The following is a 13,790-nucleotide window of genomic DNA, read 5'->3' as shown; positions in this document are numbered from 1 at the left end:
ATACACCTTGGGTATGGTGTCATACACCTTGCTATTGTATTCACAAATCTACTTGAATTTAAGTGTTATGTAAACTATCTGTTATTAAAACTAACTTGATATAGATGCTCCCTTTCAATTTGAATGCTTGAGGTGCTGCTGAGTGGGGGAGGGCCTTGTCTGTGAAAAGCCTGTAAGCCAATCAGGAAGTGATCATTTAAACTGCCTTCCTTTTCAATCAAACTACCCTCCGTTTCTCAGTCAAACTCTCTCACACATACTACTATTCTTTTGCATTCAGACAATCATACTCTGTCACACATACTACTATTCTCTATGATGGCATGTGTGAGAGTATAATGGTGTATGTGAGAGAGTATGATGGTGTGTGTGAGAGCACAATGGTGTGTGTGAGAATAGTGATGCATGTAAGAGAGCATGATGTGAGAGAGTATAATGGTGTGTGTGTGAGAGGAAGTATGATTTATGGCCTAAATGGCCTCTCACACATAAAGACTGTTCAAATTGGAATTCACCCCTCCAATAGTTCCTGGTAGTTCCATCAGTAGTGATTCAGGCATGATTTCCTTTGTTTAAAAGACTGCTGCTGTCAGCATTCCCTAAAGAACCACATCTTTATTTGCAGGATCTGGGAAAACCTCCTCACTCTTGACCATTATCATCACTGCGGCAATTATTGTGGCCATTATTGCTGTTATTATTGTGGCATGGAAAAGAGGTAAATTTAAATTTTCACTCATTTGACAATTTTAAGCCAAAGATTAAAAAAACTATTTTTTATAATGCGATAAATTTACATCTCATCATGAACACATGTACACTGAAAAAAATATAAATGCAACACTTTTATTTTTGCAGCCATTTTTAATGTGTTTAAATAATGCCTCAAAGATTTGCTCTATGTGCACAAATATCTTTTTTCTCAAATTTTGCTCACAAATTTGTTTATATCACTGTTAGCTAGCATTTCTCCTTTGTCAAAATAATCAATCTCCTGCACAGTTTAGCACATCAAGATGCTGATTAAAAGCCATGATCACTACACAGGTGTTCCTTATGATGGGGTCACCCTAAAATGTTTTTCGTTGTTCAACACCATGTCACAGATGCCTCAAGAGTTAAGAGATCATGCAATTAGCATGCTGACTGCAGGAATGTCCTGTAGAGCTGTTGGCAGAGTAATGGGTGCTCCTCCATAAACTGCCTCCAGGACCGTTTCAGAGATTTTGGAAGTTTGTCCAACAGGCCTCACAACCGATGACCACGTGTAACCACGCCAGCCCAGGACCGCAACATCCGACTTCTTCACCTGCAGGATCGTCTGAGGCCAGCCACACGGACAGCTACTGAAACAGTTGGTTTACACAACCGTATAATTTCTGCACAAACTGTCAGAAATCACCTCAGGGAAGCTCATCTGCATGCTTGACGTCCTCACCGGGGTCTTGATTTGTCTGCAGTTCAGCGTCACAATCGATGTAAGTGGGCAGGTGCTCACCTTCCTTCGATGGCCACTGGCATGCTGGAGAATGGTCCTCTTCACTGATGAATCACGGTTTCAGCTGTACAGAGCAGATGGCAGGCAGCATGTATGGCGTCAGGTGGGTGAGCGGTTTGCTGATGTCAACGTTGTGAACAGAGTGGCCCATGGTGGTGGTGAGGTGTTGGTACGGGTAGGCATATTCTATGGACAGAGAACTCAAGTGCATTTTATCCATGGCAATTTGAATGCATGGAGATATCCTGAGGTCCATTGCTGTGCCATTGATCCACCGCCATCACCTCATGTTTCAGCATGACAATGCACAGCCCCATGTTGCAAGGATCTGTACACAATTCCTCAAAGCTGAAAATGTCCCAGTTCTTCCATGGCCTGCATACTTACCAGACATGTCACCCATTGAGCATGTTTGGGATGCTCTGGACCGGCACATACGACAGCGTGTTCCAGTTCCCACCAATATCCAACAACTTCGTACAGTTATTGAAGAGGAGTGGGACACTTTTCCACAGGTTACAATCAACAATTTGATTAATTCAATGCGAAGGAGATGTGTTGCATTGCATGAGGTAAATGGTGGTCACACAAGATACTGATCTGTATTCTGTCCATTTCATGGTATCTTTATTTTTGGGGAATCTGTGACTAACAAATGTATCCCCAATCGCATTAAATCAATAGATATGTGCTTAATGAATCTATTTCAGTTGAATGATTTACTTTTAGTACCTTTGAACTCAATAAAATCTTCAAAATTGATGTTGCATTTATATTTTTGTTCAGTATACATTTCATCTTTTCTACCCAGAAACACTTGATGTCAGGAAGAATAATAGAAATCACAACAAAGGAGGGTGAAAGTAGACAGAAGCAGATTTTATTTTTTGGAAAGGGTGTACAAAGCATGGATCTGAGGAAGTAAAGTTGACAGTGAATCAAAAAAAGATCTTTAAAAAATAATTGCACCACACTAACTACAGAATGCAGAGAGCATTAAAACTTGAAAGCAGCTTTCTAAACTTAAACAACAAAGGAAACAGGCAATGGTGCACAGCTGTTTTGAAAATAAATCAGACTAATGACTGGCTTACTTCAAGCTATTTTGTCTTGCCCAATGAAATCACAATGGACACACACCAAAAAATGACTGCACCGCTCTTTGCTGATGCCAAGGAACTGGGCAGTGTTGGGAACTAATTATGTAGTTGGACAGTAGTGTCGCTAGCTGAATAACACTTACAAATAGTGAGTGTGTTGCAAAACTGCTTCTGAAATCGCTTCGTGAAGTTGTGAAGCTTTTTTATTGATCAAGTTGTGTGCTCATGAACACATGTTTTCATTTTTCAAAGTATTTCCAATATTTCTGATATGTGTTGATAAGCATGAATGGGTGGCAACAAAGCATAATGGTTAGGGAACTAGTCTTGTAACTCAAATGCCAAAATGCCATCTGTGTAGGCTGCTCTGCATAATAGTATCTGGCAAAAAGCTGTAATAAAATGCTGAAAATGAACTTTAAAATGTATCTATTCAGAAGTACAGCCTCTAAAAATATAACATTATGGAACAACTGGTTTTGAAGCCTATATTCTTGCCTTAGACCACAGATCACCAAATGCCATATACCTGCCATTAGTGGCACCTTGCCCGTTCAACATGAAGGGGCCGCATGCCCCCTGAGATTTTTGAATTTTGGCCTCTCTCAAATATAAAATAAATATATTTTAATATTTTTTTGAATTAGTCATTTGTAATATTTATGATGACTTCGGGAATATATGAGTCAAAAGTATTCTTCTAAATAATGCACTGAACATACTATGGTAAAACCTAATCCGCTTTCCCCTGTCTTGCAACAGTTGAGGCAAAAGTTTACCTAGGCTAAAAACATGCAAACTCTATTTTTCACAACTTTTTCACACATTTCATGTTATCATACATTTCCTGTGTTAAGTCAATTAGGGTATCTACTTTATTTCCATAAGAGGCAATTTAAAAATAATAGCTAAGAGACAGATTTATTTCAGCTTTTATGTACTATATCAGATTTTCAGTGGGTCAAAAGTTTACATTTGAATCAAATTTACACTTGAATCAAACACTTAGGGTAGCCTTCCACAAGCTTCTCACAATACTTTGCGAGAATTATTGTCCATTCCTCCTGATAGTGTTATGTTCCTGCTGTCACTTCACTTTCTAGTTGGTTATCTGTTTCTCTCCTGCACAATCTTTGCTTCGGTTTGCAGTAAGGGCGTGGTTTCCACTAACTCTCTCTCCCCTCAGCTGATCATTTTCACCTGTTCTGGTCACATTCTCACGCACTGGTTGATCACTCGCATTTCATTCACCTGTTCCCTGTTTGCATTCTCACGCTCTGTTCAATTATCTCTCAATTCACTCACCTGGTTCACATAGTATATATTCTCTGTTCTCCTACTCTTTAGTGTCAGATTGTGCCTCTGTTTACAGTGCCTTTCCAGTGTTTACGCCTGTCAGTTTGTCTTGTGCTTGATCTTGCCTGTTTCCCAACCACTGTTTTCTGCCTGCTGTCTTTGCTTTGTTGATTTCCTGTTTTTGACCTTCGCTTGTTTTTCGATTTTGATTTTGCCTACAGTTTTGTATTTTTGCCCCGGTGAATTTTTCTGGTTTTGATCTTTTGCACGAACAGACTATGAGACTGCCTGCTGTATTGTGTGCTGTTACATTAAACCTCTCTTACGGGAGTTTTGCCACTCCGCTGTCTGAGTCTGCATTTGGGTTCACCAAACTTCGACTTGTGACAGAGAGCTGGTGTAACTCAGTCAGGTTTGTGGGCCTCCATTGCTCGAACATGCTTTTTCAGTTCAGTCCACAAATTTTCAATGGGATTCAGGTCAGGGCTTTCTGATAGCCACTCCAATACTTTCACTTTGTTGTCTTTAAGCCATTTTGTTACAACTTTGTTTATGCTTGATCATTGTTCTGCTGGAAGACCCACTTGCGACCAAGTTTTAACTTTCTAGCTGATGCCTTGGTGTTGCTTCAGTATTTCTAGATAATCCTCCTTCCTCATGATGCCATCCATTTTCTGATGTGCACAAGTCCCTTTTCCAGCAACACACCCACAACATGATGTTGCCACTCCCATGTTTGATAATAGCCAAACAGTTCAATTTGTTTAATCTGACCAGAGAACACGCCTCCTAAAGGCTAGGTCTTCGTCCTGGTGATCACCTGCAAACTTCATTCTGGATTTTTTATGCCGGTCTTGAAGTAGGGGCTTCTTCCTTGCCCGACAGCCTTTCTGACCATGGCGATGTAGGATTCTCTTAATGGTGGATGTAGATATTTTGGTATCTGATGCCTCCAACTCCTTCACCAGTTCCTTTGTCTTGGGGTTCAATCGAACCTTTCGGACCAAAGTTCGTTCAGCCCTGGGAGTTCATTTGTGCCTCTTTCCTGAATGATGCAGTGTCTGCGTGGTCCCAAGATCTTTATATTTGCATACAGTTGTTTGTACAGGTGCTTGTGGTACCTTCAGTTTAGAAGTTGCTCCTAAGGAGGAACTAGACTTGTGGAGGTCCACAATTTTTTTTTCTGAGGTCTTAGCTTAGTTGCTCAGATTTTCCCATGGTATCAAGGGCAAAAAGGCAGTGGCTCTAAAGGTAGACCCCTAAATGCAGCCACAGGTACCAATTAACTCCCAATGAACTAATTATGACAATGGGCCAATCAGAAGCTTCTAAAGTCATTAAATCAATTTCTGGAATCCTCCAGACTTTTGACCCACTGGAATTGATATAGTGAATTAAAGCTCTTATAAAGCTCTGTCTCCAATCGATTGTTTTAATATTACCTCTGATGCGAACAAAGTAAATGCCCTAATTGATCTGCCAAAATAAATGTATGGTAACATGAAATGTGCAGAGATGTGAAAAACTGAGTTTGAATATCTTCAGCCTAGGTGTATGTAAACTTTTGGCCTCAAATTTAGAAATCTGTAGAATGACTTCAGAAATCTGTAGAACGAATTGAAAAAATCTCTAAATAGTTTCAGAAATCTGTACAATGGATTCACAAATGTTTCAGATAAAATAAAATTTATACAATAAAAAACACATTTTATTATCTTTTGGTTCCTTTTGCAAAATATTTAGTTAGTAAATTAGCTTTCTGGTGGCTTCTACTGTCCATTCGGCCAGGTGGTTTACTAGCTTGGGGCTAATACTATATGCTGAAATATTTAGGGTGTTTAAGGCAGTGTGATGTTACTGTTAGAAGATGAATACTGTCACTCTAAGGAATGAAACAGGGGGAAACAAATGAAGAAAATGTTTGTATTGTGAATTTAAACATTCCACATTTAGTTTGAGTTTGTGCCCCCTCTGAAGGTTTGGGTGCACTATGCCCCTGCCTGCCATTGTAAAGCCGGGAGATTTCAGAAGCTTCTCAAAATATCAAAAAATATAATTAATTTCACATAAAACCTGTTTGAGTCAATTGGAAACACGCACTAAAACAATGGGTGTTTCCAATTTTGGGAACATTCAGGGGTGGGAAGTTTCCATGGGACTTAATGGGAATATACTGTAACAGGAATATATTGGAATTAACTGGAATAAAAGGGGAAAGTGCCAAACTCACGGTGCTGTATAGGTGTAACTTGGCGGGATGGCATACCTGCCATCCCAATTCTTTCTGATGGGAGAATGCACTGTATGTTGCATTTCTACTGAATTGCCATTAAACAAGATGCTGACAATTAACTGCACGAGATCAGAGTGTACTGGACTAGAAGAATTCAGTTTCCATTAATTTCTGAATTTCCATGTATTAACTAAAATATGGCAATGTCTAGAATGACCTTTTTATATATATTTTCCGTAAAAAATGTATTCACCATTCTAAGCTAACATTTTACATTAAAATTGGACAAAAGTTAAAAAATTCCCAAGCATAACTTCCCATAGAAAGTTTCCAGGAATTTACTGGCAATTTTCCAACCCTTTGCAACCCTAACTAAAACTGAAATAACGTCAAAAAACCACAGAAAGTGAACTGTCCCTTTAACATTACATTATATGAATATAGCAGACACTCTTATCTAGGGCGACTTGCAATATAGGAGAAACAGAAGTGTATTCACCTGATTAATATGAGCAATAGTGCAAGACCTGGCTAACAACATACCCAGACCAGCAAGATGCAACATCAATAAAGTATTAGTGCAAGTCAACTGTGCTAACCAAGAACAAAAGTGCAAATTCAAAATACACACATATTATATCCATAATAAGCACTAAGAAGAGAAAATATAAATACAAAATAACCTAAACCATAAAAATATCCTGAGAATCACAGGTTTTTCATGCTAACAAAACCAGTCAAATCTTGCTTGCAGTTCAAGGCACAAAATGTAAATGGAGACTGAGCAGCAGATGACCTCATGGCAAACCACAACAAGTGGTTTAAGGTTTTTTGCAGTTGCCCCCACTAGTTTTGAGTCTTAACTATGTCATTCATTAAATACAATTCTATTTTATTTGTGCAGTGCTTTTTAAAGTTACAGGGAAATATTCAACCTCTTACATGCAGATGACCACTGGATTTGACCCTGAGCTCTCTATTCCACAGGACTGCTACAGAGATGCCGCCAACCCCATAATGGTAACATTTTGTAGCACAACTGACTAGCACATTCTCATTGTACAAACACAAAAGTAAATTCTCACCATGATATGAATGAAGAAATAATTTATGATAAAATAACATAGTAAAGGTAAAATCAAGCATATTTAATACATACAGTTAACAGTGGCACATTTTTTATTGATTTGAAATAAAACAATAAATATGAGGTTAAAATGCAGACTATCAGCTGTAGGGAAATACACATCTACGAATTGTAGAACAGTGAGGATAAGTAATTAAAACATGTCCGTTTTAACAAACCTCACAAGCACCACGGAATGCACAAGGTATAAATATATTACCTTGTGTGATGATCAAAATGGTGCAAAAGTATAATGAGTATCATAATTAATCAGTCTCATGAAATTTATGAAATCATGATTATGAATTTCAATATTAAATAATTAAAGCAATAACCAATGAACTTGCATAAGTTCTTTGAGGTGGGAGGCTCAAGCATTTATATGAATAATAATCAGACCGATGGTTTAATAAAATACAATTTATTAAACAAGCCACAAACATCTAAACTAAAATCATTAAAGGTTAAACAGAAAGTGAAATAAAAGCAGAACTATACTGTTCTGCATGTGTCTAGTCATGTGTGTGTTCGCCAGCACACGTGGGACAGGAAACAAAAGCTCCTCTGTTGGATTCAAACTTATGAATCAGCTTTTATGCTGCTTTCATGCTGCTAAAAGCTGGCCTGGAGTTCAGGGGAACGGCGTAGACAAAAGGGCTACTGAAGTCAGCTACGTCTAGCTAATTTCAGCGTACCTTTGAATTCTAAATATATGAGACCATATACCGATTGAGTATGTTAGTGCATGAGAGATCATATGCACAGATCTCGGTTAGAAGGAAGGCGGACTGTAAGCTAATGTTGGTAGAGACACAATCTAAACCCAACATTACATACAATCAATGATACAATCCCTTAAAAACAAAGAACAAAAAGTTTTCTAAGCTAGTTGATGCCTGGATGTTTGCACGCAGATGGTTCCACGTGGTGCTGGCTTGTCCAAGGGAACTCTTACTTGGGCATTGGCATTGTCAGTAGAAAAGCCGGTCCTCGTCTTGGTTCTCTTTGTCCAGGAGCTGGAAGTTACTTTGCTTGCCGTCGCAGAAAAGGACATGGGTTACACGCATTTAAACTTGTTGCTATGTTGCAGAACGATTGCAAGAATAAAGTTTAGTAAGCAAATTGATCCCTTGATGGATCCGTTTCTTTAGTTTACCTGCAGTATAGCTAACACATTTGCTTTGAGTTATAAACGCCGGTCGTGGCTATAACCCAAGAGAGAAAGTGCATCTCTCCACATGATCCTGTACAGGCAGGCCTTACCTTTATTGAGGCCTGTGTCCTTAGAGAATGCCTTGTGCATGTCTCTTCAGTTGAGCAGCAAAGAGCAGAAGGGATGACAAGAGACAGGAACACACATTTTACAGCCCAGTCCATGTGATCAGTGTCTGTGATCCTGACATGACATAATTGCACCAAAATGGCACCCAGTCCTTACACAGCTTTAATTAGAGGGTATTTACATCCATATTGGGTGATCCATGTAGGAATTGCATCCTTTCTTTCTTTCTTTTTATTAAGATAGAGATTCACATTTGGGTAAGAATATTGGACGAATGGCTGCAGGTTCGATTGGGAGCTGCGTCTGTATCATTAGTGATGGTATTAATATTGATTCTATAGATCTGAGTTTTCCAACATAAGGAAAAAGTGTCAATAAAGTAGGCTTATGGTAAAATCAGAAAAAGATCAACAAGCAAACAGGATAAAATATGATGTAATTGTTGGAAAAACGCACTAGAGTGACCACAGCAATGTAAAACTGTAGACTTGAACCTGTAATGGATGAGGGTGGTAGAGATGGTGCCGTGCTGGTGTGAGGCAAGACAAAAGGGTAGAGAAATAAAGGAACTGCTCATGATCCAAAGCACCCCCACCCTCATCTGTGAAACATGGTGGAGGTAGTGTTATGGTTTAGTGTTATGGCTGCCACAGAAACTGGCTCATTTGTCTTCACTGATGATGCAGGATGAATTCTGAAGTGTACAGAAAGTTCTGCTCAGATCCAACCAAATGCCTCAGAACTCATTGGGCAGTGCTTCACCTTGCAGCAGGACAATGATCTTAAAGGCAACCAAGGAGTTTTTCAGGGCCAAAAAGAGTTATTGACTGTCCAAGTTAATCACCCGACATGAATCCAACTCAACATGAGTTTGACTTGCTGAAGACAAGACTGAAGGCTAAACGTGCCAGAAACAAACTGGAACTGAAGATGACTGCAGTACAGGCCTGTCCAAGCATCACCAGAGACGATATCCAGCTGGTGATGAATATGGCTCACAGACTTCAGGCAGTCATTGAAAATAAATTATTAAAATTTAAAACACATTTTAAATGATGCTCATTTGTCCAATTACATTTGCTCCCTTAAAATGGGTGGACCGTATAAAAAAGCACTGTAATTCCTGCACAGATCACCCAATATGGATGTAAATACCCTCAAATTAAAGCTGTACTGACCTAATATTCACTATTTCAAATCCAAAGTGTTGGACTACAGTCAAAACAATAAAAATTGTGTCACTCTCACAATACTTTTGCATATAATTCTAACTCATCTGGGTTGGACATATGGTTAATTAGTTTGGAATGAAGCCTTGTATACCAGGCAGATATCTGTATATATGATTGGTAAATGAATAATTGGGTACTGGGGATTCTCTTACAGTATTTTCTCATACCAACTTATAAAAATGAGGGCAGCAAGCCACTCCAGATTACAGGCTGAACAACATCATTGCTTTTCCATAGAGCTCTGGGTGTTACGTATGCATTCTGTCTTTAATGTTCCCTTCTTCACAGCTGACAATCCAACTGAAATACAGCTTCAGGGATACAGAACAGGTGGAGGAGAGACTGAAGGAAGAGGAGAGTTGGAGGATGAGAGGAGGGACATGCTGGAATCCTCGGACACCGTCTGACAGGGAGGAATGCGCACATGGGGGACGATGATCCAAACATCATGTGGCCATCAAAATCCTTACACGTTTGATGGTACTGTAGTATCTTGCAGCATTGCCTTTTATGTTTGTAACATTTCTTTTTGAAATGGTTTGTTCATCATATTTTTTCCTTTAAACTCTTTCATTGTTTCGTTTTAAAACCAATGTGCTGGACTACTGAACCAAACCAACAGAAATTGTGTCATTGTCCAAATGTATACTAACTGCACTGTATATTACAAAAAACATTTAAATTGTTTAAAGTGCAGATTGTCAGCATATTTAGATCCATATCCAGTTATCCATGTAGGAATTACAGCGTTTTTATACAGTCCCCCCATTTCACCTTTCACATACTTACAAACTGCACTGTATTTGTGCCAGCTGTTACCAGTAGCCCCAAAAGATAAAGCATAATTGACAGCGTATCACATACCCTGCTGTTGGCGTCAGGACGATCCAGGATGAATATGCATAATTTAATGCACTTATAAATTGCAGTAGATAACAACTTAGTAACACTAACAGTAAATAAGGGGGGCAGAATATCACAGAATTTTACAAATGGGAAATTGTCCTTTCTCTCACTGCTCTTTAGTAATATCTCACCCACTGACCAAAAGTTCATCTTTTGGATGCTGTCTCAGTAATTAATAAATACTCATAGACCAAAAGGAAAAACCTGAGGTAAAAGTTTTCCATACAAAGGAAAAGTAGCTAGCTAATGTTAGCCATTTGTTAGCTTTTATAGCCAATTAGTTACCCAATTTAGCATATCTTCGTATTTCCATATCTTAAAGATATCAAGACAATGAAAGTGCTGCCATTGTTTTCACTGAGATTTTAACAATATTTTAAACAGATAGTATACAGTTCACTAGCAGGCTGCTATATTTGCAGCCAGTAAACAGGCTCAAATCATTTTACCTACACTATTAACTAATATCTATACATCTAGTTCTTTGAATTCCCAAATAAATGTCACATTTGATACCATTTTCATCGGCTCTTTGGTGCTATATCCAGCACACAGACTCCCACTCACTTTTGGTGACGTTTGCTGCGGTCAAATCTCCCTTTCTGTTCTTTACTTTGTGTTCTTCAACTGAGGGCAAAATCCATGTTTTGATTAACATATCACATCAGTCAAACATCAATTCTAAGCCAAATCATTTATTAAAGGAAACAACAAAAATAAAAAATATAAAGCGCACAGATATTGAAGTGAATTCAGATTATATATAATTCTTTTTTAAAAATATCTGTCATATAATAATCATGAACATTTAAAATCTGCATATCACCACAGGCAATGCTTTCACAATGCCAAGTATTTTTAACTATTCAACCATCTTGCTGAAAGAAAGGATGCTACAATAATTTAATTTATTTTATATAAAAGTAGCTTTTTGCTTGTAAAAACTATTTCTAAAAATGTTTTGCAAACAAGTTTGCTCATGACAAAAACACTATGTGCACCTACACCAGGATAGCTTGACTGTGTGTTATGTTTTGTGGGGTTACTCATTGGGACAAGCTGATCGTATGAGCATGCGTCTGTGCATATGTACATGCGTATGCGTGTGCGTGTTACAGGGACAGGTTGACGGTTTCATTCTTCAGCTTGCCACTGCTCAAGCTGTGGATCATAGCAATCATCTGAGTGTGTTTACTCAGCTCCTCTTCCTTCTTCTGCAGCTTGGCCTCCAGCTGCGACTTCTGCAGCTCCAGGGAAGAGGCCTGTGAAGCAGACACAGTGGCAGGAAACACCCAGGTTCAGTCTGTGGCTAATGGCTCTGCCATGGTCCATTACCCCAAACACAGCTCACTCACTCATTCCCATCCTGTAAGCTGCTGCACAGGGCAGTAACAAAGGTTGTTTTTAGGCAGTATGTGTAGAATTAATAATACTTTTAAATAATGAATAATCTGCAAATCATTTTCATGGTATGGGGGTTGCTAGCTAAAAACCCAGTCATCCCGCAATACTGGATTACAGAGGTTTTGGACTAAACAACCCAGATAACTACAGCTCAGAATAATGGCAACAAACACTACAACACAATTCTAACTCACTTGGTAGCCTGTTACCAAGATACTATCTTATACTAAATATAATTTCATAATTTAGGAATAAATAATAAATAAACAAACTTGACTTTAGCAACACTCCATTACCTGTCAAATGCTTCATGAAAAATAATTTCCCATTGATGAGTTTATTTTCATTATTATTTTCAAAAATGTATTGTCACTGACAAAAGAGTAGTTTGAGGAGGTGGTCCTCTGCTGGTGTTTAGTAGAGATGGTGCCCTGCCGGTGTGAGGGCGGTAGAGATGGTGCCTTGCTGGTGTGAGGGTGGTAGAGATGGTGCCCTGCTGGTGTGAGGGTGGTAGAGATGGTGCCCTGCTGGTGTGAGGGCAGTAGAGATGGTGCCCTGCTGGTGTGAGCGTGGTAGAGATGGTGCCCTGCTGGTGTGAGGTCTCACCTTGATGCTGGCATCTTTCTTGGCCAGCTCAGTCTTGCTGAGCTCCTTCCTCAGCATGTCCATGGTGTCCTCCATGTCTTTCCTCTCCGTCTCCCTCTCCCTGGAGTGTTCATCCTGCCGTTTAAGCTCCTGCTGCAGGTCTGAGCCAGCACAAAGAGACGAGATTCACTCTCACAGACTCAAGCATTGCTGCCCTCAGCAAACACACAGGTACTCTAACCCTCAGACAAGCAGAGGGGAAAACCTAAACAGAGAAATACTAAACTCTTGTGCGCATGCAAGCATGTATCAACAGTATCCTGAACAAACAGCGTGAGATGTGCGTTTACCCAAGATCTCTGCCCTTCTCTCCTGAAGGCCTGAATCCAGGCCTTTGATCTGCTCTTCCTGTTCTGCCAGCTGGGTAAGAAGTCTGAGGGAGAGATAGAACTGTCATCACCCCAAACGCAAAAGATCAAGACAACAGCCCCTCCTTGTCAATCTCACAATGCCTTATTTTACCCATGAGTGTCCTCTGTCCTGACCCCTCCCCACTCTGCTGTGACCCTCACCGGTCCTGACCCCCCACTGTGCTGTGACCCTGACCTGTCCTGACCCCCCTACTCTGCTGTGACCCTCACCGATCCTGACGCCCGCTCTCTGCTGTGAGTCTCCTCTGTCCCGACCCCCCAACTCAGCCGTGAGTCTCCTCTGTCCTGACCCCCCAATCTGCAGTCTCACCTGTCCTAACCACCCAAATCATTAGTTTCACCCGTCCTGACTCCATCCCCCAAAAAATCTGCTGACTCACCTGTCCTGATGTACTTTTAGACTCTCGTTCTGCTTCCTCAGAGTATCGGTCTGTTTGTTCAGGGAGATGTGGGCAGCCTGCAGCTCCTTCAGCATCCTCTCACACTCATTATACCTACAGGACACAGAAAGAGAGCACAGAGGGGTGTAGAGTACTGACACAGTGGCGATACCCTGTGCTCAAGCACACACATTCCAGTTGTATTCCTTTACGAGAGCTTTACATGACGGCCACGTCAAAAAAAAAAAAATTTGTTTATTTTGTACTTGTTTTCATTTCTCTGAACAGCAGGGATGCAGTCCCTTTGGAAACCAGTT

The 13,790-nt window shown here is 39.8% G+C and overlaps 1 protein-coding gene across 7 annotated transcripts in view; it reads right to left on the bottom strand.

The window, feature by feature from the left end:
- Positions 1–11,348: 11,348 nt before the first annotated feature.
- Positions 11,349–13,790, bottom strand: part of cip2a (cellular inhibitor of PP2A) — a 37,929-nt gene continuing 35,487 nt past the window's right edge. For all 7 annotated transcript variants that reach the window (XM_064332708.1, XM_064332705.1, XM_064332711.1 and 4 more), the window contains 4 exons: positions 13,474–13,587; positions 13,013–13,095; positions 12,684–12,823; positions 11,349–11,935 (listed from right to left, as the gene is read on the bottom strand). In XM_064332708.1, the coding sequence (XP_064188778.1) occupies positions 11,786–11,935; positions 12,684–12,823; positions 13,013–13,095; positions 13,474–13,587 (487 nt within the window). In that variant the 3' untranslated portion in view covers positions 11,349–11,785. The remainder of the gene's footprint in view (positions 11,936–12,683; positions 12,824–13,012; positions 13,096–13,473; positions 13,588–13,790) is intronic.

This window comes from Anguilla rostrata, chromosome 4 (genome assembly GCF_018555375.3).
Source record: "Anguilla rostrata isolate EN2019 chromosome 4, ASM1855537v3, whole genome shotgun sequence".
Taxonomy (NCBI): Eukaryota; Metazoa; Chordata; class Actinopteri; order Anguilliformes; family Anguillidae; genus Anguilla; species Anguilla rostrata.
The sequence above is the reverse complement of the archived record's forward strand: the minus strand, read 5'-3'. Positions and strand labels throughout refer to the sequence as shown.